Below are 25134 nucleotides of genomic sequence, written 5' to 3'. Positions count from 1 at the left end.
CAAATTCCCAATAGTTAATTACGTCCTACCCGTCCTTCCTTCTCTTTTCTGGACTGCTTGGGAGGGACAGGCAAAGATGTTTCTTTTTTTGGTGTTTAAGCATTCATACCTCTCTCTTCAGTTAAACATACTCTTAGATATCAAAGCACTTTTGTTACTGATGATGTGGCCCTCCTATTTAATGTACTATAGCAATGATTTGAAAGTCAGGGCTGTGAGCCACAGGAGGCCATTATTAACAAAGCATCTTTCGTATGCTTTTAAGAAAGACTGACCTTACCTGCTAGCTGTAGCCTAGTCCAGGTTGTTGCCTAGCTTTTAAGATATTTTTTTTTCCTAAAATAATAACCTGAAAAGCTTGATATCCTTTCTATATCCTTTATGGCTCTTTCACACAACTCTTATCAAATCTGTCAAAAGCATCAAGTCTAGTATAATAGCAAAAGTACTGCAAAACGAGATGGACGAGGTGGAAACATAAATATATAGCTAGTAAAAAATAAGAGAAAATATATGCCACAGAAACAAATGAGCATGCTTATATCTGTACCTAAATAACAAACTGCAATTTTTCATATGTTTACCAGACATTTATAACACAAGGTGAATTTGCCAGTTTCAGCAACACAAAGTGTAGATATAGCCTACATATATATAGATATACTCGCATATATAAAGAAAAGAACAGAGGAAAAAGGCCAATTTGAACTGAAGAGAAAGGGTTGAGGGAGAAAGATGCTATGGCTGTGAAAAACCTAAGATACAAAAATTCTTAAGTCAGCTGATAACAATAGATCAAATAACTTTCTGATAATTTTAAAATACAGAGAAGATGGGCAAGAGTGAAAAGAAAGGTGGGTGTGATAGAAGTTGTGGTATCTCTGAAAAAAGAAGTAATAGGAGAATAATAAAGAATATTTAAATTAAAAATACGGTATAAAAATCAAGATGCATTCAAAAGATTGTTACCTTAAAGGAAAACATTATCAATATAAATGAAACCTCTAAGTCTTTACTTTTCTTAAAATATTTCCATGTTTCTACATTATCTGCTAATTTGTATTGACAATAGAAAACTTAAAAATAGAACAGGTAGGGAGACATAACTCTATTGTAAAATACCAAAAATAATGATGTAAATGAAAAAAATTGTTATTTTTTTCATTATATAACTTTTAGAAATTTCTAGACAGATATTTTTATCTTTTTACTTTTTTATTTTTATTTTGATCAGAAAGTGAGTCTAATGGGGGAACAGTGACTTCAAAAACGTTCACGAAACATCACTGCATGCTTAGACTTTGGTATAAATTATGCCAAAGATAGGTATTATAGGGCTAGTCTTTCCAAAATCTTTCTGCTGCTTCCATAATACTTGTATAATGTTCATTATTTTTGTGTGATTAAAAATCGTACAACAAAGTTCTGTACTATAATAGCTGTATCACAAACAAAATTAGTGAGCATGGACAAACATGACATTCAGAAATGGCTATTCTTTTCGGCTATTTTGCTTGCTAAGTGCACAAGCTGAAAAATTGAAATGGGTTTCTCAAGCGCGTTGCAAACTCACTGAATTGGCTTATTAGGTGAACTGTGAATGCTGGGGAAGATTCTCCCAGGGTAAACAGAGGAATACAAGGTCTGTAACCTTCAGTGGCTGCCAAAGGATGTCCCTCCTTTAGCACACACTGCATGTACTCCTAGGGGTCACTGGAGAAGCACAGAATCACTGGGAGTTCAGCCTTCTCAGTCTATGCCATCAACTCCCTGGCACTACAATTCATCTCTTTTTTTACCACATTTTAGGAACAGCGTACCTGACATCACAAAACTACCTTTTGGAGAATCAACTAATTTTGAACCTTCATTTCTACAATGCTTAGAGATAATTATAATGCATATATCTGCATTTAATTTTTTGTGTTTATTGGAGTTTTATCTTCAATGACAGGCAGTAGATTAACACAGAAAAAAATATTGTGGCTATGAGTTTACTATACATCATAATAAGCTAAACATACAATAATAATTTCAAAACTAATAATAAATGTTTCTTGTTTTAGAAGCAGATGATATTAAGTGTGACAGTTCTTAATTTAAGAATATTACTTTCCTGCTTAAAATACCTATAAAAGTGTCCTTGATGTATTCTAGAATCCCTAGTAAAACTAGGCAGAATCGGCAGCAATGTACATGCAGATATGACTACAGAGAAAAACGGTTAACAATGTTTTGAACACCTTTGGTGTTCACATATTTCTGTTGACAGAGAAGACCTCTGAAACAGAAGTACAGAACTATCATTTCAGCTGTTCTTCTGAAGATGTGTTCAATGAGCTCTGTCAAGAAATTGACTTGGAAGAACCAATCAATCTTAAAAATACACAATATTCCTTTTATTTTGTTAACAGTTTCTATCTGTAACTGTCAAAAATGTGTAGTGATGCCTCCTGCCTGCCTGGGGTTATTTTCAAGGTTTCCTTCGGGGCAAGGGAGAATGGACGTACATGTTATGTTAACACCTTTCAGTATCACAAGACCTTTCATTTTTAACTTCTGAGCAACAAACAGGAAAATACTAACAGACTCATCTATTTTGGATACGAATAGTCTAAACAGCTCTAGAATGCAGAATTACAACCACCACAAGATAAGAATACTGGGCATCAGATCTGCAAGATGGAATGACTCTGCCCCACTCTCTAATGGGAAAAGGACTAGATCATGATCTTGGTTACACTGCTGACAGAACAAGGAAAGATTATGGTCCACAGATCCTGATTCTGTTCATCTTGGAAATCAACACTTTCATTTCTCATGAAGATAAAATGAAGCAGTCTGATCTAGCAGAAGAGAAGAGAAAGCCCATGAGAAATTTTAATGCTTCTTCATAAAGAGAGAATCATCATCTGTCTCAAAGTTAAAATAGCTCCCGCCACAAAAAGATGTATATGGAAAACCTTATCATAAAATTCTGCAGTATTATAACTTTAACGAAGCTAGAGCTACAGAACTTGCTTGTCCAGATTATTTTAACAGGAATCAGTACCTTTTAACAGGAATCAGTACCTGTGAATGAAACCTCACTGTAACATTTCACCTTACTTCATTAACCTAGAAGATTATAGATCAATACAGGTACCTGGTTTAAGTGTATCTTTACGGTGTTATGAAAACATGATGCACATTCTAAAGTGGCATTCAGCATGCCAATAATGAAATAAAATAAATATTTAAATAGCTTCCATATTCAAAGAAAAAAAATGTCAGATCTTACACATAACCAGTGTTTCCTTTCGGTGTGATTTATCCCACTACTAAAGAATTAATTGTGACTCAAAGTCAGATTCCAAAAAAGAGAACAGAAAAACAAAGGATAGAAGGGAACTGAATGAAATGATTAGACTGATGGACAAACCTACATATTTTTGGCATATTTATAAATAAATAAAAAAAGCATTAGAGATTTCATAAATCTGATCAGCATCTTCGACAATATTTTCACTTAACTTTTAAAATGAAGTAAAGCAAACAAAATTGGTATTTGACATTAAATGAAAGAGAAAAGGTAATAATACATCTTATTTCAGATCAAGGAAGTCTGCATAAGAAAAAGGACAATTCAATACTGACGAAAATAGAAATGTGCTGAATTTGATGAGTCACTGTTAATCAAATCCAACCACTTCATTAAAAAATTCAGTAAAAAGGGATGTAATAGGTGGGTTGGACTGGTGTCATAAAAATAATGTATAAGGAAAACCTGTAGCTAGGTTGTTAAATTAAACTTTTTATATCTTAGTGGTAACACACAGAATACTGCTGCACCACATAGAATATAAGATGCTGTAATTTCTGTACGGTAATTTGACTACTATTATTCACTAAGCAAATTAGAAAAAGTTAATGTATTGAAAAACACTGGTAGCTTTTAAACTACTGTACTATGACTGATGACACCTGTTTAATTTGTTCATTGTTAGACTGTGCTACCTCTTCCAAAAATGAAGATATTAAGAGCATCATCTCTGAAGGGAAGGCTAAAAGGAAGGAGGCTCTGACATTCCTCTCAGTTCACAGGATCTCTGTACTCTCTCTTAGGCGGGGTGAAGGAGTCACAGAGAAGACTGTAAAAATCAGACGAGCAATAACAAAGATCCTGGGCTATGAAAACCTCTTGGGGAATGAACCACACCATGCAGGGCTTGCTGCAGCGAGAGAAAAAAAAAAAAAAAAAAGAGCAGATATCAGGAGTCCCTTCTAGGAGCTATGTTTAACATTTTTGACAGTCTGAAAATATTTTTGTCATCAGTTGCTGAGCAGACCTCTCTAGAATGGAAGGGAATGTGCTATTTCAGAGGACATCAGGTTTTGCTGGCAATTACATTATGTTTTGTTTAAAAACAATCAAGAAGAGGATGCAGATGACTATGATACCAAAAAAGCTAAAGTTGTAATTTGCAGATTAGTTTTAATGAGATGAACATATGAGAAAAAGATAATCCACATGTAGCTGCAAAACCCCCAAATTTACATATCAAATAGAAATATTGCAGGTTTTCAATTAAGGTAGCCTAAAGAAAGAGATCATTAGTTTTCATCAAAAAGCAGAAGTTAACCTACACTCCTTTAAAAAGTTACTAATTTAAGTAAGTTAGTAGATGTTAAACTTTCCATATGGGCAAGTCATCTAAGTTGATCTTGTATAAACAAAAGAACAAAGGGCAAACATTTTCTAAGTGTTATTCCTGACAGGTATAGGGAAGCAAGCAGCTGAAAGCAAATCTAAAGGAAAAGGTCAAAAGAGAACAAAGTAAAATGAGATGCAAAGTGTTTAAGAAGTAAGTCAACTTCCATGAGAAAAATGTAATATGCATTGTGTTTAGGAAAGATTCTGCTATTTTTTTACATTTTCTATAAGTGAGAACTTTTTCTATCATGAATAATAGGCTAGCTAGAATATACTCGAAAAGGTAAGTGAAAAGACTTTAGAAATTTAAGATTCGGGATCACAGCAGGAAAAAGCCCTTCTAAATGTGTACTAAAATAGCAGCAAAATGCCCTACTATATAATTTCTGTACTGAGTCATAGCACAAATAAATTACAATTTAAATTAAGTAAAATTTGCAGAGGCACATAATTTTTCATGGCTTCATTCAGATGGATGCTGATTATCCCTGACTGTTATCAGTTTAAAATTAGAATGATCAGTAGCAAGACACATTACATCCACAAATAGTAACCATATGTACCATAAGAAGAGTTGAGGAGCACTGAGGACTCCTAAAATTACCTATTGGACATTATCAGTAGCATCATTAAAATCTAACTGCACACTTGTGGTCAGATAGCATTCCCTAAGTTATTGTATTGTTGTTAAAAATACTGATTAAATACAATTTTCATTATCGACCCTCAAAAGTCAAACAGTATTTCTTACTGTTTAGGTTTTTTTTTTTTAATTGTCTCAGAGTATGTAATACAACTCAAATAATTAAGGCTTGCTCATGGTCACTTCCCTAGCTGACAGGCTTAGGCATGTATCCTGTATACTTTCAGTAGGGAAGTAGACTATCTTTCAACAAAATAGAAATTCAATAGTCACAATTTGAGTTTTGACTTAGACTCTCTTGCTTATTGCTGCATTTCCCCATTTGACAAAACACTATGACTTTATATTGTTCTGAGTATATCACTGCCCAAAGCCGATAGTTTAAGCCATATTCAGAACTGCACAGTGCAAAAACTTAATTCATGCACCTTAAGTATTATCATTTGCTATGATTTACAAAATCACATTGTCAGTACTGCTTATTCTGATGGTTTCATATGTGCTTACTTCCAGTTACAATGATGTATGACAAATTTTGCTGTACAAGAAGTATTTATCTGTCTTCCCAGGTCAATGCTTGTTACTTTTTTTCAAAAACCATACTAATATTTACATAAGATTATTAATGTTGAGATGCACATATGTGGTTCTTGTATAACTGAGTAAAGTAAGAATTCTCAGAGTTAGATGAACGTTTTAGCATATAACAGAGTCACAGTAAAGCATAGAATGTTTTACATCTGGGGACATCCAAAATTATACAAGGGCTTAGGGCTTTTGAATGTTTAAAATTGTCTGAATAAGTACAACACATTCTTTAGTGGTTAAAATGCAACAGAAAGTGGAACACACTATGTTCCCTCTACATTCATGCCTTTGAAATTAGTATTTAAGTAATAAATTCATTTTCCACAGTGAAATATAAAAGACAACTCTTTTCTGTCCAATTATTTTTTTTTCTCCCGAAGGTATCATTTTTATTACATTGCTTGAGTAGATACTAAATGATGACTACATAACAACCTTGAAGCAAATGCGAAATCGTAAGAATTAAACAGACAATATATGACCTAGTTCAGAAAGGAATGACCAAAGAAATATGAAAACAAACAAACAAAAAACAACAAGAAAAACAACAACAACCAAAATAAACCCACAAAGAAACACGAGAAGATCTAGAAATAAATATAAGAGGATAGAATCAGTGCAAACAGTGGAACACAAAATAAATTTTGAAGAAAAGAGACTCTAGGAAGCAGTTAAACTCAATGCTTTTATGCCCAATGGTGTTTTTGTTTTGTTGTTTTGTTTAGTTTCCAGGCTCCACTAACTCCTTCTTCCACTGTTGTTTATCTACACATTAGATGAAGATCACCTGTATATAACTAGAACCTTTGAGTGCTACGTATTTTTAGAGCTTCACCCCATGGATATGTACAAGGGATCTGCCATTCCCTTTGAACTGTAACTAAACTGTTAATACTAAGAACTAAGCTGTAATATATTGTTGATAAAAAACATTCCCCTGTATTCCAATTTCTCTATGATTTTATTAAGCTAAAAAATAAATGATGAATACATTCACCTTTAGGATTTTTCTCCTGTTGCTGGAAGCATTTACTCTCTGTACCGTTCTTACTATACCCATACACAAAATGGAAACACAGAGCTCATCCCAACACAGAGAGAGCTCTTAAATAATTCCACTCTGTGCAGGTATGAATATGTAGTTTCTTTCCAGAGGTGAGCAATACCTCACCTGTTTTTGCTTCCACATCATCTTCTAGCCTGCCAATTCTCTCAGGAGACACTTTGTAGACCTTTTTTGAATTATCTCTTTGCTTAGCCTGTTTGTTTGCTTTTTATGTTTATAGACTGTTAATCCAGTATATTGTCACATGGTCTACCTATTAAAAGTACATAAATCCAGTCAATTCTAGTAATTTTAATTTTCTCCTTTAGCTTTGGATTTCTGATCACCACTGCAAACTGACTTCAAACTAGGTATGCTGTGAGTCTGCAAAAATTCCATACTGGAGTGTGTTCCAGCTGTTATAAGCACTGAAGAAACACAATGGGCTAGCCCTAACAGCCAAGCTCCCACCCGACTGCTCACTCACTCCCCCTCTCAGCAGGGCAGGGGGGTGAAAATAGGAGGAATGAAACAGCATGTGGATTAAGACTGTTTATGTATTACCACTGTGGGCTAAAACAGACTCAACCTGGGAAAATTTAGCTTAATTTATTGCCAATTAAAATTAATAATAATAATTACTAACTTGGGCTGTGGGAAACACAAAGGTGAACATTATTAAAACAACAGCTTTCCTCTCCCCCTTTTCCAGCTTTATTCCCAAGCCCTTTACCCATTCCAAGTGGCACAGGAGGTTGGGGGTGTTACAGTCAGTACACAGCATTTTGTCTTTGCCACTGGTGCACCCACTGCAGAAAGCTTCTGTTTTTTGAATTTTCATACTCAAAATGTTTGTATCAAGCTTGGAAAACCACTTGCTCTTTTCATGTTGGCAAATACAGTCAAGTGAACGTTTCAGTTTGAAACTGAGTTGTTAGCTTCATCATCACCATTCATCATTTTCCTTTTTTTCTACATGTCCAGATGTGCGCTCCTGTTTCTAGCTCTACAGCTCATGCCATATATCATACTTAGATGTGATTAGTAAGAACTGCAAATCATTACTTATGACCATCATGAATATTTACAGAAAGCTAACAAATAACACAGAATGGAGCTTGTGAGCATGGGTAGGACACTTTTGAATGCCAATCATATTATTAATACCTAATTAACAAAAGCAACAAGAATATAAACTGAGAAATTTTCACAGCATGCTGGATTTATCCTAAGCCTCTCAAATGACTTAAAGCTACCATTCAAGCAAGGTGACCTTTGAAACCATTGTAAGGAAGTTCAATTTACAAACAAATCTGATTGCTTGTAAACAGCAAGAAAAACAAAACAAAGGTGATGTGCATGTACAAATGCCACTTCGGAAACAGAACAAAGCATTCATAAATAAATAAAACAAGTATTTGATTGTGGTGTTACTCCACACATGTAAGAGTTGCAGCGATCTCAGACAGACATACTCATACAACCCCATGGTTGTCCACATGTATAATTTTGGTAATGTGAAATGGCGCAAGGAAATTAAACATACCTACAGGCAAACAAAATACAGCTGAATGATTGTTTTGAGAGTTCTGTCAGAAAAAAAAATATATTATTTTTGTCACATTTTGTATTTTTCTCCATATTTAGAGGTTATGGCAAAGTTAAGGGGCAGATATTTGCCTTGCTAAAAAAAGATTTCTAAGTTACGGACATTCACTAATGATTCCTTGAGAAGTACCTTTGCTGAATACTTGGAGGAATGATTAAAACAACCGATTTTGTAGTAAGAGCTATATTATGGTAAAAATACATTTTTATTCAATTATCAGAATATAAAGTTATTACAATGATCTGTTTGTGTTAAATAAGTACGCAATTCTTAAAATGTTAATTTTATAGATTCTTTTTTCTCTTAGATGTTTGAAGGCTGCATAATGCTGAATGTATAATACTGTCTGCATTTTGGGCTGTGATTGTCTTCATACGATTCTATTGCTGTACTTATTCCTTTATATGATTAGTATGTGAAATGTTTTCCCTGTACTTAACACCAAGGGTTTGAATACAAAGTAAAGTAAAAACAAAGTTTGGCAAGCATTTTATTTCCATTTTTTTTATCTACACTCATATGACTAAAAACATCATAGGTAAGGAACTTGTTAAATATCACATAGAATCACAGAATATCCTGACTTGGAAGGAACCTACAAGGATCACCAAGTCCTGGCTCTGCATAGGACCACCCAAAAATCAGACCATGTGTCTGAGAGCTTTGTGCAAATGCTTCCTGAACTCCCAGCAGGCTTGGGGCCTGGACTGCTGCCCTGGGTAGCCTGTCCCCATGCCCGACCACCCTCTTGGTGCAGAACCTTTTCCTCACACCCAGCGTGACCCTCCCCTGTCCCAGCTCCATGCCATTCCCTCGGGTCCTGTCGCTGTCCCCAGCGAGCAGAGCTCAGCGCCCGCCCCTTGGCTCCCCTCGTGAGGGAGCTGCAGGCCGCCATGAGGCCTCCCCTCAGCCTGCTCTGGGCTGAGCAAACTAAGGGACTTCAGCAGCTCCTCATATGCCTTCCCCTCTAGACCCTTCACTGTCTTCTTAACCCGCTTAGATGATCACTAATAATTTTACATCCTTCTTATACTTTGGCACCCAAAACTGCACACAGTACTTGAGGAGAGGCCACGCCAGCGCAGAGCGGAACAACTTCTTACCTTGACCAGCTAGCAATGCTGTGCTTGATGCACCCAAGGGTGCAGCTGGCCCTCCTGGCTGCCAGGGCACACTGTTGACTCATATTCAACGTGCTGTCAAACCCCGAGTCTGTATGTATACCCAGGGTTGCCCCTTCCCAGGTGCAGAATGGGGCGCTCGCTCTTGTTATACTTCACATAGTAATTTCTTAGCTCTCTGCGAGGCCTCTCTACCCTCGATGGAGTCAACAGCTCTTCCTAATTTAGTGCCATCTGCAAATTTACTTACCATACCTTCAAGTCCTACATCCAAGTCATTTATGAAAATATTAAAGAGGACTGGCCCCAAAATGGAGCCTTTGGGAACCCCACTAGTAACTGGCCTATGTAAGCCCATTTACTGATGTGAGCCCAACCCATCAGCCAATTGTTCACTCTTGATCACTTCTCAATTCTTCAAGAAAATATTTTATAGCAAGCTGTTAAAGAGAGCTTTCTTTTACTTACATTGATATCTTCCAAATCCAAATTATTCAGAATGACGTTGTTCCTCTTCCAGATGATGGGAGGTCTCAGAGTTCCCTGGATGGCACAACTTAAGACAGCACTTTGTCCTACTGTTGCTGCAGTGGTGCTTAGTTTTTGATCTTCTGGCAGACTTAGCTGAACTACCTCTGCAAAAGATATATTGTTTTCAAGGTTAATTTGTTTGCAGTTTCATAAGGTTAATTAGTATGCAGCTTTTGTACACTGGTAATTTAAGGATTTTAACTGGAATCAAAGTAAAAAGAACTTCCGACAACCACAGGAAGTTCAGAGTACTTCAACTAAAGGTCAGCAAGACATTTCAATGAAATTGACTGACAAGCATCACCATATAAAGAGAGAAACATTTAACATGAAAATGAATTTCAGAGGTAAGACTATCTAAAATTAGACAACAGAAGTTATTTAACAGTAAGGCCAATGAAACATAGTAGCTATCATCTTCATTTGACTAATATGGCAATAATGCTGTAAGAGTAATTCATTTTCAGAAAAGAATATTATGGAACTCAGTGTAGAAATATGCAAGACTGAGATGAAAATGGACAAAAAAAGTGAATTCTGCTTTCAGTATATAGAAATAAGGTATGAGCCTTCTTCCCTAGTATGCCTTTTTTTTTTTTTTTTTTTTTTGGCGGGGGTAGTGGGGGGGAAGGGTTCCTTGATATTAGTGAAAGCACAATTTCCTGATTAAAGTGATGTTAGTAATTTCTTCCATTTCGGTCTCAGAAGATTATGCATTAGTCATAGTTCAAACACATTAGTTTATGTCATTTTTAAAACACAGCATTAAAATAATTTCTACACTTCTCCAGTCAAAAATGATTTCTTTTACAATATCTGGAGAAATACTGAGCCAGAATAATAAATATTTGTATACTTGAATAAATCTTTCCTAAATACAGGAAGTAAAAAAAAAACAGTGCACTTTACAGCATCAATTTGAAACTGCTGTGTCTGCCAAGTGGCAGCAGCAACAACCAGGATGGAACAGAGCACCAAACAGAAGAGCACAACACTGAGTAATGGTTGGAGGCAAATGTGAACTAAATGCATCACTTCCTCTGAAGTCATCTACATCCACAAATATTCACTACTTTTTGCATTTCCTGTGCAACACACAGTACAAATTGCTAGTGCCAATAAGCTATTTCACAAGGTTCGGTTTATTTATTTAGTATTACCGAAAATACCCTAATGTAAAATATCTGTAAATTAATAAATGTAAAGGATTCACTTTTAAAAGTGTGTCACAGGTTGTGTCGTGGTTTGTTTTTCCTAAAATAGACAAATTACTAACACATTTAGAAGCAAAACCATAAAGTATAGATGCAAACAATCATGTTCTATATGTGTAAGAGAAAATTCAATCCATATCAGAAATCTGAAGAGCAAGAATTATTTTTATATTTATAGATATTCCTTGAATCATGATGAAATATTTGCTCTTGGTAAGTAACCAGCATTTCTAAAACTAACACCAGTGCAGCAAATTCAAACTCTCGTGGGAATGAAGACAATTTACTGTATAGTATTAGAAATACCTGGGGGGAAAAAAAAAAAAAAGTGTAATTTTAATACAAAATAGATTTTGTATGTAAAAAAAAAAATAAAAAAAAAAGGTCTCCATGAAATAAAATTCAGTACAAATAAATATGTTGTTAAAAACAGAGTACTCAGTCTTTAAAAGAGAATCATTTTAAGGAAATCTTTGCCATACAATTTTAGAATAAAGCTATTTGATGAAAAAGCAAGTAAGTAAACTACTATCAGTAGAGAACTACTCTCAATTCTTTCAACTTTACACTGTATCAAAAGTAAATCTTCCACCGTTTATCATTGCCTCTGGTATTTCATACTGCAAGAAATATGCATGGCCCCAGTAACTACTTTTGCTCCATAGGAAAAACTGAAAACAAAATAACAGAAAAAATAAGAAGAAAAAAAGAAATTATGTGAACACCCATGCTCATTTCTACCCAAGAAAGAAAAAAAAAATCTCATTTTTCTGGTTAACCAAAAGCTGGTAACTACTCAACTTTTAAAATGACCTTTTAAAAATTCAAGCATGTGTGATCCAGGCCTTGAAAATTTCTCCAGTAACAAGTATAGTACACAGGCCTGATATTAATATAAGGATGCTTCACTTTTATGTTCCACAACTCACTTGGTAACTTAGAGAAAAAAAGAGAGAAAGAGTGATAAATATTAGTTTGATGATGCTGTATACTCTTCCTTCTTGTGCAATTGCCTAGATGTAAAGCTAAACAGCTAAGAGTTGTCCTTTCATTTGTGGTGTACCTGATTAAATGCAGCACGATAAATTTTACGTTTGTAAGGAGAGAGAGAGAGAGAGAGAGAGGGAGAGAGGGAGAGGGAGAGAGAGAGAGAGAGAGAGAGAGAGAGAGAGAGAGAGAGAGAGAGAGAGAGAGAGAGAGAGAGAGAGAGAGAGAGACCAATGTATTTGGTCCAATATGTGAGACCTATATAGGAGTTGAAGATCATCCACACAGAAATGTTTTTACTTCATGCTAAAGCACAAAAATAAATAAATAAATAAATGAAATCAACCTTTCATTTTTTAAATACACTACAAAAGGCATCACGTACCTATTCTCTTTTAATTAGAAAATTACTTTCATATAAAAAAGACATTAATCTTTCCATTACAGCAAAGCAGCAGCCTATAAGCAAGCTAAGATCCATTATTAGTTCCATTTAGCCATAAAAGCAATACTTTGTAATTAACACAATTAAAAAGACAGTATAGTTTAATGGTTTTTTTTTTTCATGCATCAGAGAACTATTTCAATAGCTTCAGGAAAGAAAGTTTTGTTCTTCCATAACTGAGCTCAATGATCAATTTTTGTGTGACTAAAAATATTAATATTCAATTTAGATAAAAAATACCTTATTTTTTCTTTTCCAGAAATAACGTTTTATGACTCAAAAACTCTAGTGACACTGCCCACCAGACATACATAAACGCAATTGACTCATTTTTTTCTTTGTAACTGCATGCATTATCTGCCACCATTTGTCAAACCACGTAAAAGGGAATGTACAAATTAAGTTGAATATAGTAATATTTACTGTAGTTTTTAAAATTTACTGCATTCACCAGAAACATTTCAGCTCCTATGTTATAGGAGATGGTTCTTCAGAGATTATCACCCAGACTTCTTGAAACATACCCAACATGAATACTGAATGATTCAAAACTTCTGACAAATTCAGTGTGCAAAAATCTCAAAAGGTATGTTAATATTATGACACTCAATTTATAAAGGAGTAATTATCTGTGTTTTCCAAAGCCAATACTTAATTTAACATAGTCATTAAATAATTATCATAAAACTAGCTTACGCTATAGGCCACACTATGAAAAATGCTAACCTTCATATGATAAATTCAGCTACCTAAATTCTACAAAATTTCAAAGTCTTTTTTCAGTTAACTCTAGTATTACTATGGATGCCTGTATACAGAAGGCCAGTACCTATTATAGAAATGCTTATCTTTTTCAATTTGAATGCAACTGTAGAAAAGGGAACATTTAACAAATGCAAAACTTAGCATTTGCTGCCTTAATGAAGACAGTATTCTGAAATTAAAATACAGCCATTACTGTACTATTTTGTTAACTTTTTTTTTTTTTTTAACAACCTTTTATATACCAGTATTAATAGCCTTGCACACATTGCAACAGTCTGGAAAACCATGCTCACCATAAAAAAAAAAAAAAAAAAGAGAGAGAGAACACTAGTTTTGCTAGAGGAATTCCCTAAAAAGTATTTAAATAATTATCAATCTTCCATACAATATTTTTGTATTCCATTTGTAACTTCTATCACATGCCTATATTGCAGTAAAACAACCTGAATGCATTAATTTCTTAAAATTAAGCATGATTGTCCCACCTGGACACAGTCAAATCACCTGTGTTACGTATTTGTTAACAGCTGTGGGGAAAAAAAAAAAACACTAATAAATGCACTGGGAGCACCAATTTCCCTAAAAATACTGAGCAACAGTTAAGTAAAAACTTTGTATATAATTATGTGTATTTAAAATGATTTTTATAGTAACATTATTGGTAAAATTGAAGTAACACTTTTTATATATTCTAAAGACAAAATATATTTGCTCCTCATTAAGGGAGAAAGGGAGAAAGAGGGAGAAAGGAAAGCCCAACCCAAAAAAAACCTACGCCCACAGAACAGCACCTGAAGCAGAGTTCCTTGACAGTTAATTCCCTGAAAATCACTGTCCTTGAACTGGCTACAGGCAGGGTGGAAGAGGCACACACTGGTGGAAGTATGGGGTAGAAGTGTGGAAAGCGTTCTCAGGTACACAAGGCAGCACCTCTTGGAGCCCAAGCTCCATGACACTCATTTGCAAACAGAAAAGATAGGTCCTGGAACTAAATAATGCATTTACCATCTCTTTTCTCCTCCCTGAAAGAAATAAACCTGGTTCTAAAAGCAAGGTTTTTTTTGTTTTGTTTTGTTTTGGCCAGAGGCTGAAGCCATGGCACTGGGAGATATCACCTGCTAGGATAATTCCTAGCTTTCTCTCTATGTCACCCTTGTAAATTAAATTAAAATGTATCTGCTGAGACTATACTTCAAACAATTAAATGAAAAAGCAGAGCAAATATTTAGAAAAATTGGAAATTGAATGAATTTAATCTAGTAATATCAAAACCAATCAAACAAAAAAAAGATATTGTTGGTTATGGAACAGTAATATTAAATTTAAGTAGGTAGTAGGTTTTAGCTTATAGCATGCTGTTATCAAACAGAAGTGTGAATGCTCTACTATGGTATACCATATTAATGAATTTGCTAGCATCTCCTCCAAATACAGTATCAGTCTGATAAACATCCTGAGTTCTTAACCACAAAAATTACTGGATAAGTTCTCCTAGATAAAACGGAGAAAGGCAAACAAAAAATGGAAGAAGCCCATTTAGATAAAACCTAGAGGTATAGTTAGGGTGTGAACAACAGAATAAGTTATAGACAGCTGTGTAAAAAAAAACTGGTTGGAAGATAAAATATATGGTTATTAAAGATGACAAAAATAGTGAAAGCAGAGTAAATGCTAACTGCTGGGAGGACATTCTAAAACATTAAAACTGACTAGGTAAAAAAGAGCTCCTTACTGAAGGTTGGGAAATGTAGCAGCCATGGGATTTGTCAAAGCCTTTTAACCATCCTGCTGACTCCCTTACCCTTCATTCGGCTAAATGATACTGAGTCAAATTCTTCTGCTTACTCCCATTATTTATTTCATTATTAAAGCTGTCGCTGTATGTGATTCAGCTTGAATTCATTCATCTCAAAAATCTATGACATAGAACTGTATTTTGGATGAAAAATGTGCAATATATTAACTAACTCTCATATTTTCTTTAAAGATTTCAGTCAATACATCTGTAGAACGCATTTACCATTTTCACATTGACCTCATCTGGTTTCTCATAGTCACCCTGTGATTGACTGGTCTACACAACTTTCTCCTATTCTACTGTTTCTAATAGATGAATTCTCAGCTGGAAATATAACTTCTTACTATTAAGCAAGTATAAGGTCTTGTACCTTGTAACATTACATTTCAACTCATTTTTACTGCATCAGGCTTCAGTGTTTTTCAATCCCTCTACTATAGCAACCCAACATATCTCTGTAATTTTCTCTTTAATGTGTTGTTCACTTATTTACTGGTCACTGGAGAAACTTCACTAATAACTCCTTCTCAAAGTGATATTTTCCTGTTCCACTGAACCTGTTTTACCTCCTTTTTAGCCAGTTCCTTATTCATTTCATGATTTCTCTACTGTATATGATATACATCATATCAAATGCTTTACTGAAAATGATCAGAGTATTTCATTTCTCATTACTTCTTCAGTTATCTAGAATCTTTGTTACAGACCTACTTTTGTTTGTCCCTCAGTTAGAAATAAATCAATTTCAGATCAGTTGATATTTTTTCTCATATAAGTATCTTTCTGATATCTTTCTAAAGTATCTTCAGAACTTACTGAAACCAAACACAAAATAGTATCATGTCTTTGAAAATTAGCAAACAAACTAGTCAATTAAATCTCCTTTTTTTTGAAATTATTTTGTTCTGCAATGTCATATTGAGATATATGTATCACTACTATATATATCGTTACCGTTGTTTTTAAGCTTAAGGTATTTGTCTAAATCTCTTATACATGTCCAATAGTTTTTTTGTAAGATACAGACAGTGCATTCAAACAAATGAACAACAACAAAAAATATCACCTTGCCATGAATAGCTTACAACCTAAAATACATGAACATATACACAGTGATTGGGTACTCCTGCATACATTTATAAAGCTTTTAGCTCTATATGCAGCTCACCATAGGAAAATTTTCAAAATTTAGTGACTGATATAAGTGAAAGTAACTAAACACAAATAATTCTGAAGATATTACAATATTGCAAAATGATGATCAATTACAATAGAGTAAGTGCTTCCATTTTCTTAATTCACCCAATGTCTAGTAATTAAACTGTGAAAGATGGAAAAAGAGTTTTCAAAGCTAACATTTTACAAAAATATCCTAACAGCAGCAGGGATAAATCAATAGTGGAACCTTACCATTAAGCATTATTTTTTCATGAGTCATACATTTTGGGCTGTCATTTTTTGTTTAAGTTAAGCTACACCAATATTTTTGTAAACCAACATATAAACCAGTATAATTTTATTTTTAAAATACAGAGGAAGTGTAGCAAGAGGAGAAAAAAAGAGTAGCTCTGTAGTGCTTTAATCCACGTTCCTGTTTCCTTACTCCTAAGTACAATGGGCACATAACATGGGAATGGGAACATTCTGATGCTCTAAATTGAGCCTATTTATAAAAAAATAAACTAAAAATCACCTTTTAAAACCAAGCAAAGAAGGTTTTGTGCATGGACTACAGTAAGCTCTGAACTTAATGGATAGTGTACAAAATCTAGCTTTAAGAGTTCAGAGTGCATGCTTGTAAGGCATTAGTTTTTGCCTTTTGCTTTTCTATAGCTAACTACAAAGTTTGTCTTTTGAAAAAGTAACCTGTAACTACATAGGATACGTACAACTCACTGCTTTTCAAAAGATATAAAAGGTTCTCTTTTGGCTCAGTTTTGTAGAGCCTAAACACCTATAACACACAGCAATTAACATCAATAAGCCCTAAAACCTCCTAGTCTAGACATACCACTTGTACTGGCTGACAAATTTTGAAAAGAATTTGAACAAATGAAAAGTAAAGAGTAAAATAAAATGAGCATGAAATCTGAGACGCAAAATGCTTGCTGTTAGGAATTTTATGACTTTTTTTTTCATTCAACAACAAAAAAAATCTAAGTCTGTAGTTGATCAACAAATGAATATAATGAATAAACAGAAAACTCCAAATGAAGGAAGAGTTTTCAATGAACATCAGAATGTGTTAAATCTCTCACTTAACTGTGAAAAATATGAGAATGCTGCCATTTGGCTGTGGCAAATCTTACCATTTCATTACTCAGTGCCTTGTAATATCTGAAATATAACTACGAAATGTGCCTTTCCCATTTTTGGCATTGATCTCTCAAAATGACATAACAAAAGCTTTTTTCATCAGTGTCATTTTGCTGTTTATTTAAAGCAATTTTAAAATCAGCATGCATTACTATTAACATGTCTAATTTTGTCAGCTCAAAAATTAAATGATCAAAAAGTTTTCCTGTTTTCATAAAGCACAAAATAGTCTTAGCATGCTAGACTGAAGAAAGTATATTGAATTTCCCTTTGCAGTGTAATGAAACTATTTTTACCGTAAACATTTTTTTTCCACAAACATAAACAGGGCAAAACATAGCTCATCCGAAATAAGAATTTTGATAGGCTTTTCAAATTAAGAAAAATACATACATGAACTGATAGGCCAGAATTAAGTCTGTCATAGAATGGCTTGGGTTGGAAGGGAACTTAAAGATCATCTAGTTCCAACCTCCCTCCCTCCCCCCCCCCCCCCCCCCCATAGGCAGGGATGCCACCCACTAGATCAGGCTGGCCAAGGCCCCATCCAGCCTGACCTTGAACACCTCCAGGGATGGGGCATCCACAACTTCTCTGGGTAACCTGTTCCAGTGCCTCACTACCCTTACAGTGAATAATTTCCTCCTAATGTCTAATCTAAATATATCCTCTTTTAGGTTAAGACTAAAGACATTCCCCCTTGTCCTATTATTATTGACCCAAATAAAGAGTTCTCCTTTTGAAAGGCTGCAATGAGGTGTCCTGGTAACCTTTTCTCCTCCTTTCTTCAAAAAAGTAATTTTACTATTAAAAAAAAATAATTTCCATTTAATAAACTTCTTTGTCCATCCATTCAACACAAACAATGCAGCACAGAATCAGCATAGCACAGAACACTGATGACCCTGAATGCTTGCAAGAGTTTATAGCACCCAACTCAAATTAAACCACAAGACAGAATCCAGCTGTTAATGAGATGAATGAGATGTAGTTTTCCAATACATTCTAAACTTAGTAATTATATTTATATAATAAATCGTATTATTGTATATAATATATAATATATAATATATTGTATTAATTACTCATATGTCAAAACAAATTTAGACAAATACTTTTTTTTTTTTAAGGACAGCAGTGAATATACACTGTTCTATGCTAATTTTTCTACAGACAAACTAATTTCTTTCATAATGACAGGTTTGTTTTCCAAAGCAAATGAGACAAATGAAGGGGAGCTTACAATATCACATACAGACAGGTTCAAGACTGCAGATTTATTTTCTGATTTGAATTTGTTGTAAACAAGTTATTCACATATTTAGTAGAATGTTTCAGCTTGAGAAGTAACAGAAGATAGCCCACGAGTAGCTGTTCTCTAGGTCTTACGTCAGCAAAGGAGTCTTTTTAAAAAGTTCCTGATTCATTAAATTAGATCCAAAATACCTTATCCCAGCTCTTTGGGGGAAAAAAAAAAAAAAGAGTAACAACAACAACAGAAATCCAAAAAACAAACAGAAATCAAAAAAAGCAATATGATATTAATATCATATTATAAGCCTAAAAAATTCTCCTAAAATTCTCCTAAATCCACAGCCACACATATAGGATTATGTGATAGTTCAAAGGCCTCTAGTATCATTACTAAGTGCTTACGGCAACAAGAGAAGACAAGAAAAGGATGATAGCATAACAATTAATCATTTAATTTCCAAGTAGCACAGTCCCAATACAATACACAATACCACAGTGGCCTTTTCATTTTAAGTTAAAGCCTATGCTTTGTTCTTTGTGTCATTAGCTTAAGCATGAAACATGATAGTTAGAATAGTCTTTGGAGGTATTGATTCCAGCAAAAAATACTGACCCTAAAGAAAGTGAGGTGGTGAAAATATTCAAGATCATGATGGTCAACCATTTTTAACTAATAAAGAACTTAATGGAAAAAATATTCAAAATACTTTATTTATTTTATTTTAACACCACTAACGGAATGGAAAGTAATCTGATCTTGTGGCAGGGTAGTTTCAATCTGGCTAGGATTTGCTTCATTTTTATTTATTTTTTAACCATAAACAAACATGAAAAGCCACAGTCAGTTCCCGTATCAAAGGCCTGTGGTCCTTGGTATTTACGGGAGCTTTGAACATTGAGGAAGAAATACAAATGTTTAAACTTCACACTTTACTTAAATGATTTTTACTCATTACATCCGTTGAATCAAACTACTCCTTGAGACCTTGTGTTCCTCCCAAGTCTGCAAAGCCTACACAGACTCAAATTATAAATGAGTGCCACAAGGACTATAATGATTCACTTAAGTCTTCATAAAAATCAATAAAACATATACTCGCACTCGTTCTGCAGGGCACTAGAATCATTAAAAAGTAGTTCGGAAGCATCGTTCATGGAAGTATGAGGAGTCGATTATTTAAGATTCCCTTGTCATTGTATACAGAAATGCAGACGTTTCTGTGTATCTGTGGGCTGCACCTCTCTCAATGCATCATGCTAGATCAAGAATTGCCAGAAATGCGATGTTAGCAGCACTGATGGACAACCTGTCTGTCACATATATTCATTGGGTTTCTCAGGTAACTACTCTATCACGGTTACCTTGAATCAGTACCTGAAACAGACCATTGAAGAACCGTTTTGAGAAGAGAAAATATATGAAATAAGATAATTGAAACGATATATCATTTAAATCTATGAAAAACTGCATGAAAAAAAAAACAGAATATATATATATATATATTATGTAGAGAGAGATTATATTTTGCCAGGAATGTCAGGTAAACTGAAAATGTCCAGAAACAGTATCATTACTGTTCACTAAGAATATTTACAATAGTACAGATAAAGGGTTCATCCTACAGGCTGTCTGGTTATGAGAGTCCCTGGAATCTACAAGATGCCATACAATACTTACGAGAATTTTTTTTTCAGCCTAGAGGAAAACACAGGCCAGGAAAGCCAGCTCATGAGTCCCTTGGCTTCAATGTCTTCTGCAGCACGGGAAACCAGTAATCTAACCATAGCACTGACACTGTTTGCCATAGGCTATTTATTAGGGATTAAGATTTGAGTATCCTGATTGAAAGACTAGTTCTTCCCTGTTACGAAGAAGAATGGAATTCGAACTTTTATGAATTTCCATCTCCTAGAAGAGACAGTGAATGAACTGGTAAAAAATAAATCTCTCTCCCTTCTGCCTCTACTATCATCTCGCCAGACTGAAACTGCCTCTCCAGCCTTAACATCTCCTCTCAATATGTTCTGTAACTGATTTTCTGCATCATTCAATGAATCCTGAGGGAAATTTCTAAGTGTGATGGGTTAGAATTTGATCCGATGCATGTTACTGGAATTGCTGATCTGAAACTAGTCAGATACGGTATCTCAGGTTTATGTATATACATAAACTTTCAACTTTTATAGTCTACATACTCAAAGTTACACAACAATCTACTTCTAGCCTATAAAGCTGTAGCAAATGTTAATTTTAAAGTTCGCTGGGAAGAGAATCTCAGAGTAAATGAAGCAGTAATTTCCTAATAACCTATTGCCATTTCCAGACTTCCATACCATTTGGGTATATCAAAAGGTATAATTTAGGATTGGTAAAATATGATTAAAATAGCTGTACTCTAAAAACATTTCCAAAAGCAACAGAAACCGTGACAGTCCAGAAAAATATGATCAACATTCTTACCTGGAATGCCACATCACTGTCAAAGAAAATATGCCCTTCAGGATGCCTAGGTAATGAGTTATTCCAATCATACCTGTCATGATATGTGATATGACACCTACAGCTAAGACATCTTACTTGTCCAATTATTTGTGTGGACATACATATTCACCATGCATCCATAACATTGCAATGGTGAGAAGGGTATCTGACAAAGGAAGATTTTCAAAAGAGCAAACTACAACACAAAAGAGAAAAGAAGCATATAAAAGATATTAGCAGAAAAAATCTGGAGGTAGAAATATTAATGCAACAATACAGAACACAGATTGGAACAGTACATTTGCTTTCCCTAAAAAAAAAAAAAAAAAAATTATATTGTATGCAATGAAAATTTTCCTAACATTAAAATTAAAAATAAAAAAATATAAAACATTTACGAGTGAATAAAAATTTCCTAAATACTTTTACATTCACTTTCAGGTGGGTTTTAACAATCAAGAAGGGAGAAAAAAATATATACAATATCATGGTACATCCTGTTTCTTTGTGGGAGGGAGGTTGTTCACCTTTATGAAATATAATGCACAATTCCCAAAACATCTCTCTGATTTTCCTTAAGATTTCACATTACAATCAGTTTCCTTATTCACATCATCAATTCTCTGAACAGCTTCAGTTTGGTACTTCTGTGCATCCTGCAACTTCAATGGTTTTCATTAACTCTTTCATGACATGGTCCTGTTCACTGGAAATTATCTACAGCAGAAATATATATTTGAAAATATTTTTTAAAGATTGTAGGTTCTGGAAATTCTGAATATTGTAGTAATTGAACCTATGGAAGAAGGGTAAAGAAAGGATGCATTCACTTACTACAGTCATTGCAAATACATGCTTACTTCATTGGTCTTGTAAAAATAGGGAAGTGTACTTACAGCCCCAAGCTGTGAATGCCATGAATCTTTCATCAGGGGCATATATGCAATTGTACAGATACTACTTTCTTTAAAAGATGATTCATTTTAATTATTAGGGCAGAAAATGTCCAAGGGTTTTTGTTTTTGTTTTGTTGTTTGTTTGCTTTGTATTCTTTGCTTTGCATTGTTTTCCAAAACAAAAATATTGAAAATGTTGCATTTTCTCATTTGACTTTTGGATTAGTTATACATTTAGTAGTTTCTTCCCAGTTTTGGAATGTAGACAGAAACAAATAGAAAAAATGGATCATTCTGCTCAGTGCATCTCTGCTGCACCATAATCCATATTGGATGGCAACACCAATTCCAGAGACAAATGAGGAAACAATTCAATGGGGCCAGATCAAGCTACAAACTCTCAGAGCAGGGCTGTACTTGCAGCTGTGAGAAGACGAAGCAGAGCTTCTGAATAGACCAACCAACCAAAGTCAAATTTATCAAGGTAGATAAAAATCTTAAAACCAGGATATTTTTCCCCAGGGAAATGCTTTGAAAAATGCCTATTATTTGATGCAATCTGTTCCACTCAAAAGACAAAAAGATTGCTTTTCAATAATACCTGCAAAACACGTCTCTTCAGGAAAAAAGAACCTGTGAAGATGATACCTTGTAGAAAGCCAAAAAGGAGGCTCAAATCCAACAATCTCAGTGTTTCCCTGCTAATCTAAAATCACTCCAAAATATATCCATTCAAATTATCTGCATATGCAAATTTACAGAAGATCCTCACAGGAAACCTAATGAGGAATAAAATCAATAATGATTGATGATAAGCACAATTGTAACTATTTAGCACATCACCAGCACAAAGTCCGCCCAATAACCAGAAATTAGGAATGATAAAAATTGAATGCCATTAAGTTCAGAATAATGTTTTCCATGAAAACAGTGGCATACACAAATATTCATGACTTGTGTGAGACTCACACAACAGAGACTGGTAATGTGTGGATGATAATTTTATATGAAATATAAAATTGTGTAAATATAAAATTACATATATATATTTTTTTTTTTAAATCACATAACACCAACAAAGTTGTAGGCCACACAGACAGACATAGGCAAGGTTAGACAAAGTGGTTTATCTAACATCTTCATTGCTGACTTGGATGATGGAACAAAACGTACCCTCAAAATACTTGCAGTTGACACCAAATTCAGAGAATCAGGAACCATGCTCCTGCAAGACTGCACACTTCTTTATAAGCAGGAGGAATGGGCTGACAAACCATGACAATCAACAGAGACAAGTAAGAAGTCTTACACTTGGGACACAGTAAGCCCATGCAACAGTACAGGGACTGACTAGACATCAGCTTTGCAGAAAAAGACTCAGGTAGACTTCAAGTTGAACACAAATAAAGAGATTTGGCAAATCGCCGCCAGAGCTCACCTCTATCGTGTGCTGCAATTCTATGGTCCCAGCTATGAAGTCTGTGAGAAACCTGAATTACTAATGACAGTGGTAAGGGTTGCTAAAGGCAGAGGTTATTTAGTTCATGTAGACTAGCCAGATTTCTCAAAAGCTTTTAACAGTTCCTCTCAAGACTTCATCAAGTGTTTTGAAGAGAGAGCTACGTTTTACAAACTCTGCCAGGGTGCCTTCATGTGCCAGTGAGAGTCTAGGAAGCACTCATATTAACATCATAGTACAGACATAATGCTGACATTAAACTGTCCAAAGTGTTCAAGAGGCTTAGGTTCCCAACATGATACTGCTCCTTCTCTGGACAGCATTTTATTTGTTCAAAGTATAGCTTCAGTTCACATCAACTTCATCTCAACTTCATCTTCTTCAACTCAGAACCTGAGCAAATGGTAGTCCTAATCTCAAAATTCATATCCTAAATGTGAGGAACATGCAATCATGTCCAGTTAAATGATTCAGTTAAATTAAATGAACTATTAGTCTGATGCACTATAGTAGTTAGAAACTTTGATGCAACAGCAAAGACAACTGTGACAGTTGAAACCATGTTTGTTTACTCTTAGTTTTCTCTTTTTTTCTTACATCAATTATCTGCCTTATTCCCTGAGCAACTTTCATCATCAATAGTAGAAGCCTTAACAGGCAAAAGTTAGTTTTATGCTATATTTCTGATTCATTCTCCATTCTCCATTCTCTCTGTCAATTAGAGCAGGAACACCAAGGGTTATCTGCAATCATACAATTAAAATTTTCTTCATAATGCAGTAACAAAGGTCAAATGAAGTTGATACAAAGTATTTTTAGTCTCTTAATTAAAGGACTGGAATTATAAATTATATTAAAAGGATGATGATGAAAATTGCACCATGCAGAACTACTGACAGTCCAGTTTATCTGGATTTAGATCTTTAGATAGAGTGTACAAAACCCTAAATCAATCTAAGGAACCATAGACCTCAGAGCTACCATCTTTCTGCAGGTATCATTCACTATTCCTGCACTGGAGCCCACGATTATTTGGTGGCAGCCAAGAGAAAAGAGCTTTAAATTTCAGGTTCTGAGGGAGTATTTGCTATTGCAGACTCTTCTGCATCTTTTTGCTTGGCAAATTTCTTTCTCCTTCCATCCATCACTGCCAAACTGTCTTTTTGTGTGCTTTGATTCTTCAGCTCCTCTTGCCATTAATCCTGTTATTTACCTACTTTCAAGTTCGTGTGAATTAAATCAACTAAAATAAATAGCAATCTCACCTGAATAACACATGATCTCAGGC

At 34.4% G+C, this 25134-nt stretch overlaps 1 protein-coding gene across 14 annotated transcripts in view; it reads right to left on the bottom strand.

Moving 5' to 3' along the window:
• FSTL5 (follistatin like 5) overlaps nucleotides 1-25134 on the bottom strand; it is a 413457-nt gene that overhangs the window by 73736 nt on the left and 314587 nt on the right. For all 14 annotated transcript variants that reach the window (XM_080590013.1, XM_080590014.1, XM_080590003.1 and 11 more), the window contains one exon: nucleotides 10168-10334. In XM_080590013.1, coding sequence (XP_080446139.1) covers nucleotides 10168-10334 — 167 coding nt within the window. The remainder of the gene's footprint in view (nucleotides 1-10167; nucleotides 10335-25134) is intronic.

This window comes from Anser brachyrhynchus (genome assembly GCF_964034855.1).
Source record: "Anser brachyrhynchus genome assembly, chromosome: 4".
In the NCBI taxonomy this organism is placed as follows: Eukaryota; Metazoa; Chordata; class Aves; order Anseriformes; family Anatidae; genus Anser; species Anser brachyrhynchus.
This window is presented reverse-complemented; position numbering and strand designations above follow the sequence as displayed.